Here is a 3,618-nt window from a genome sequence, read left to right as displayed (position 1 = left end):
TTTTTATATACATGTATATCCAATCAGCATAATTGAATTGTAGGTACTTTTCCTCAACAATGCCCTCTACATTATGACTCTGAATGTTCAAAATATGGTCTACACTCTATATATATCTCAAACGCTGGAAATCATCTGTTATTAACTCTAAGCTACCTGGACATTGGGGGAACTGATTTTGGGATGAAAATTCCTAATCAGAGAGTAAACAGTCATCCCCTGAAGAGGCCAAATCCATTCACAAAATATTGAAATAACTTTGTTGATTATAAAGATGAATCGTAGCATTTGAACAATGGGAGCCATGCCCATTTATGTGAAATTTTGTCATGTTATTCTCCCCTTTACTGGTAGTCACCTCCACTACATGGACCCAGGAAATGAAACAGGAATTTCAGAATTTCTTCTAATGGGATTTTCAGAAGAACCACAACTGCAGCCCCTCATATTTAGGACGTTCCTTTCCATGTACCTGATCACTGTGTTTGGGAACTTGCTCATCATATTGGCCATCAGCTCTGACTCCCAACTTCACACGCCCATGTACTTCTTCCTCGCCACTGTCCTTTGTAGACATCTGCTTCACCTCCACCACCATCCCCAAGATGCTGTGGAACATCCAGACTCAGAACAAGGTCATAACCTATGCATACTGGATCACCCAGATGTTCTTTTTCACACTCTTTGGAGATTTGGACATGTTTCTCTTGACAGTGATGGCCTATGACCGATTTGTGACCATCTGTCACCCCCTGCACTACATGCTTATCATGAACCCCCGGCTCTGTGGACTGCTGATTCTGGTGTCCTGGGTCCTGAGTGCTCTGCATTCCTTGTTAGAAAGCTTAATGGTGCTGCTGCTTTCCTTCAGTAGAGTCTTGGAAATCCCCCAATTTTTCTGTGAACTCAATCAGATGATCCAACTTGCCTGTTCTGACACCTTTCTCAACAACATGGTGTTATATTTTGGAGCTATGTTGCTGGCTGGTGGTCCCTTCATTGGGATCATTTGCTCTTACTTTAAGATAGTTTCTTCCATACGTGGGATCTCATCAGCTCAGGGCAAGTATAAAGCATTTTCTACCTGTGTGTCTCACCTCTCAATGGTCTCTTTATTTTGTTGTACAAGCTTAGGGGTGTACCTTAGTTCTGCTACTACCCAGACCTCACACTCAAGTGCCACAGCCTCAATGATGTACACGGTGGTCACGCCCATGCTGAACCCCTTCATCTACAGCCTGAGGAACAAAGGCATAAAAGAGGCTCTGAGGAGACTCTTTGGGATGGTAGCTACAAAAGGGCCAATTCTCCTGGGCTGAATAAGCACCCATAATTGCAGGGCCAAGAGCCTGCGCCAAATGTTGAGATTCTTTAATCAAATTGTGGATGTAGGACATGCCTCTTCTTTTTTTTTCCTGGAATTTGATTTTTTGTTTGTTTGTTTCAACCTCTCTGTACAATTTATGTAACTCACTCTATCAAGCTTTATGCTATCTCCTATAGCCAAAGAATTCCCTTTGTTTTTCCTACTCTCCCAATGTTATTCCTTTCATTGGTTGTGAAATATTTGAAATTCTCACTTATTTTAAAGGGCTGCATTGATCAGTTAATAATAATTTCCTCTGAAATATAATATATCACAGTGAGTACGTTTTTCTTTTACTTGTATGAATAAAACCTGGACATGAGTTATATTACTCCAATGGAAAGTCTACTCGTGGCCACCACAGCTATTTATATAAGTCTATAAGGGAGAAAGATCAAAGCCACTCTGCTTCACTGTTTTGAACACCATTGTTTTGTATATCACTACCTTAATTGCTCTTCCTGATAATGTAGACTTTGGATCACTGGTTGGTATAGCTGATCATGGGGATTTTTCTACATATTAAGATCCTGTTCTGTTACACAGCTTGCCTCCACCATGCTTACCTTAGTCAGTGGCAAAAACAAAAAAAATCATAATACTGCACACGTTTCCAAGAAGACCTCCACAGAAAGACAAAGGGGGGAAAAGATTGATATATTATGGCCTTAGAGTCAAGCTTGACTTTAAGTATGAGAAAGAAAAATATTGAATCACACATTTATTGCTATGCAAAATATTTCTTTCACAGGCACTTCATCTACTCATTGAATTATGAGATATCAGGGTCCATGTGTAAGTTTTTTTTTTTTTACAATGAAAGGCTGGTGGCATTTTTTGGGTTTTATTAAATCATTTTCTGGTTTCTGAAGTTTCCCAGTGCCACATACAAAGGTTTCCTTCCCTTTCCCTAAATGAAATGTGTCCCACAATTTGAAATTTTGCCATAACCACTAAAGGGGCAGCAACCACTAAATGGAATGATATGAGTATCCTCCATTATACATCTTCCTCCTAATCACTGGATGACTCAGCAGCAAGTGTGGATTCTTGTCCAGGTATGTAATTCAGAGTCATAAGCTTTGTGTAATCATGCATATCCTTCCAAACTTTCCATGTTATCTCAAAGTAGCTCGGTGGGTTTATTATTAACATAGTTAAGTGAGATAAACTTGAAGAACAGAGTAATCGTGGATGCTACGTTCATCTATAAATGCCCAGAATAAAAAGAATTAGATTATGACAAATGCTCTTACTTCTGCCTGTTTTGCTTATTATATCAGTTATTATAGCTGCATACAAAGCATCCTCAAATAAAATAGCTTAACATAATGTCTTTACTATCAATGGGAAATGTAGGGTAGGGAGTTGTACTGATCTCTACTGGGCTCCTGTAAGTCTGTAGGCAGGTATGAATCTCTACCTTGTATTTCTAAGGCATATTCATGAGGTGAGAGGCTGTCATCCTTTTCTATCTTGAACCAATTTACGTCATTTTACTCCATGGATATATGTAAGCTAATCTAGAATGAGTTTATCAAATGTGAATTGTCTTAGAGGCACTTGGGTGGCTCATTCTGTTAAATGTCCTGCTTCAGATCAGGTCATGATCTCATGGATCGTGGGTTTGAGCCCTGTGTTGGGCTCTTTGCTGACAGCTAGCTCAGAGCCTGGAGCCTGCTTCAGATTCTGTATCTCCCTTGCTCTCTGACTCCTGCCTGCTCACACTGTCTCTCTTTGTCTCTTAAAAATAAATAAAAAGCGTAAAAATTTTTTTTAAATGTGAATTGTCTTAATTTTATTCCACTATTTCTTAATATTCGCATTTGAACCTTTGTTTTTTCACAGTAGGAAAAGAGATCTCCCACCCAGTTAGTTGTGACTTAGCTAAGTGTGCTCAAGATCTGACCCTGAGGTGTGCAACACTAGAATTTTTTTATAATAGTTTATTGTCAAGTTAGTTTCCATATAACACCCACGCTTCTCCCCACAAGTGCCCCCCACCATGACCACCACCCCCTACCCCCAGCCCCCTCCCCCTTCAGTCCATGGATCATCTCCAGTATTCAGTAGTCTCCCTTGATCTGTGTCCCTCACTCTTCCCCGCTCTCTTTCCCCCTTCCTCTCCCCATGGTCCCCTGCCAGGTCTCTCCTGTTAGACCTATGAATGCAAACATATGGTATCTATCCTTCTCTGCCTGACTTATTTCGCTTAGCATGACACCCTCAAGGTCCATCCACTTTCCTACAAA

At 40.3% G+C, this 3,618-nt stretch overlaps 1 protein-coding gene across 1 annotated transcript in view; it reads left to right on the top strand.

Annotated features, from left to right (window-relative positions):
- Positions 1 to 367: 367 nt before the first annotated feature.
- LOC115274371 overlaps positions 368 to 3,618 on the top strand; it is a 16,572-nt gene continuing 13,321 nt past the window's right edge. The window contains 2 exon segments of the mRNA XM_029917825.1: positions 368 to 558; positions 560 to 1,286. Coding sequence (XP_029773685.1) covers positions 368 to 558; positions 560 to 1,286 — 918 coding nt within the window.

The sequence above is a fragment of the Suricata suricatta genome, chromosome 12 (genome assembly GCF_006229205.1).
Source record: "Suricata suricatta isolate VVHF042 chromosome 12, meerkat_22Aug2017_6uvM2_HiC, whole genome shotgun sequence".
In the NCBI taxonomy this organism is placed as follows: Eukaryota; Metazoa; Chordata; class Mammalia; order Carnivora; family Herpestidae; genus Suricata; species Suricata suricatta.
This window is presented reverse-complemented; position numbering and strand designations above follow the sequence as displayed.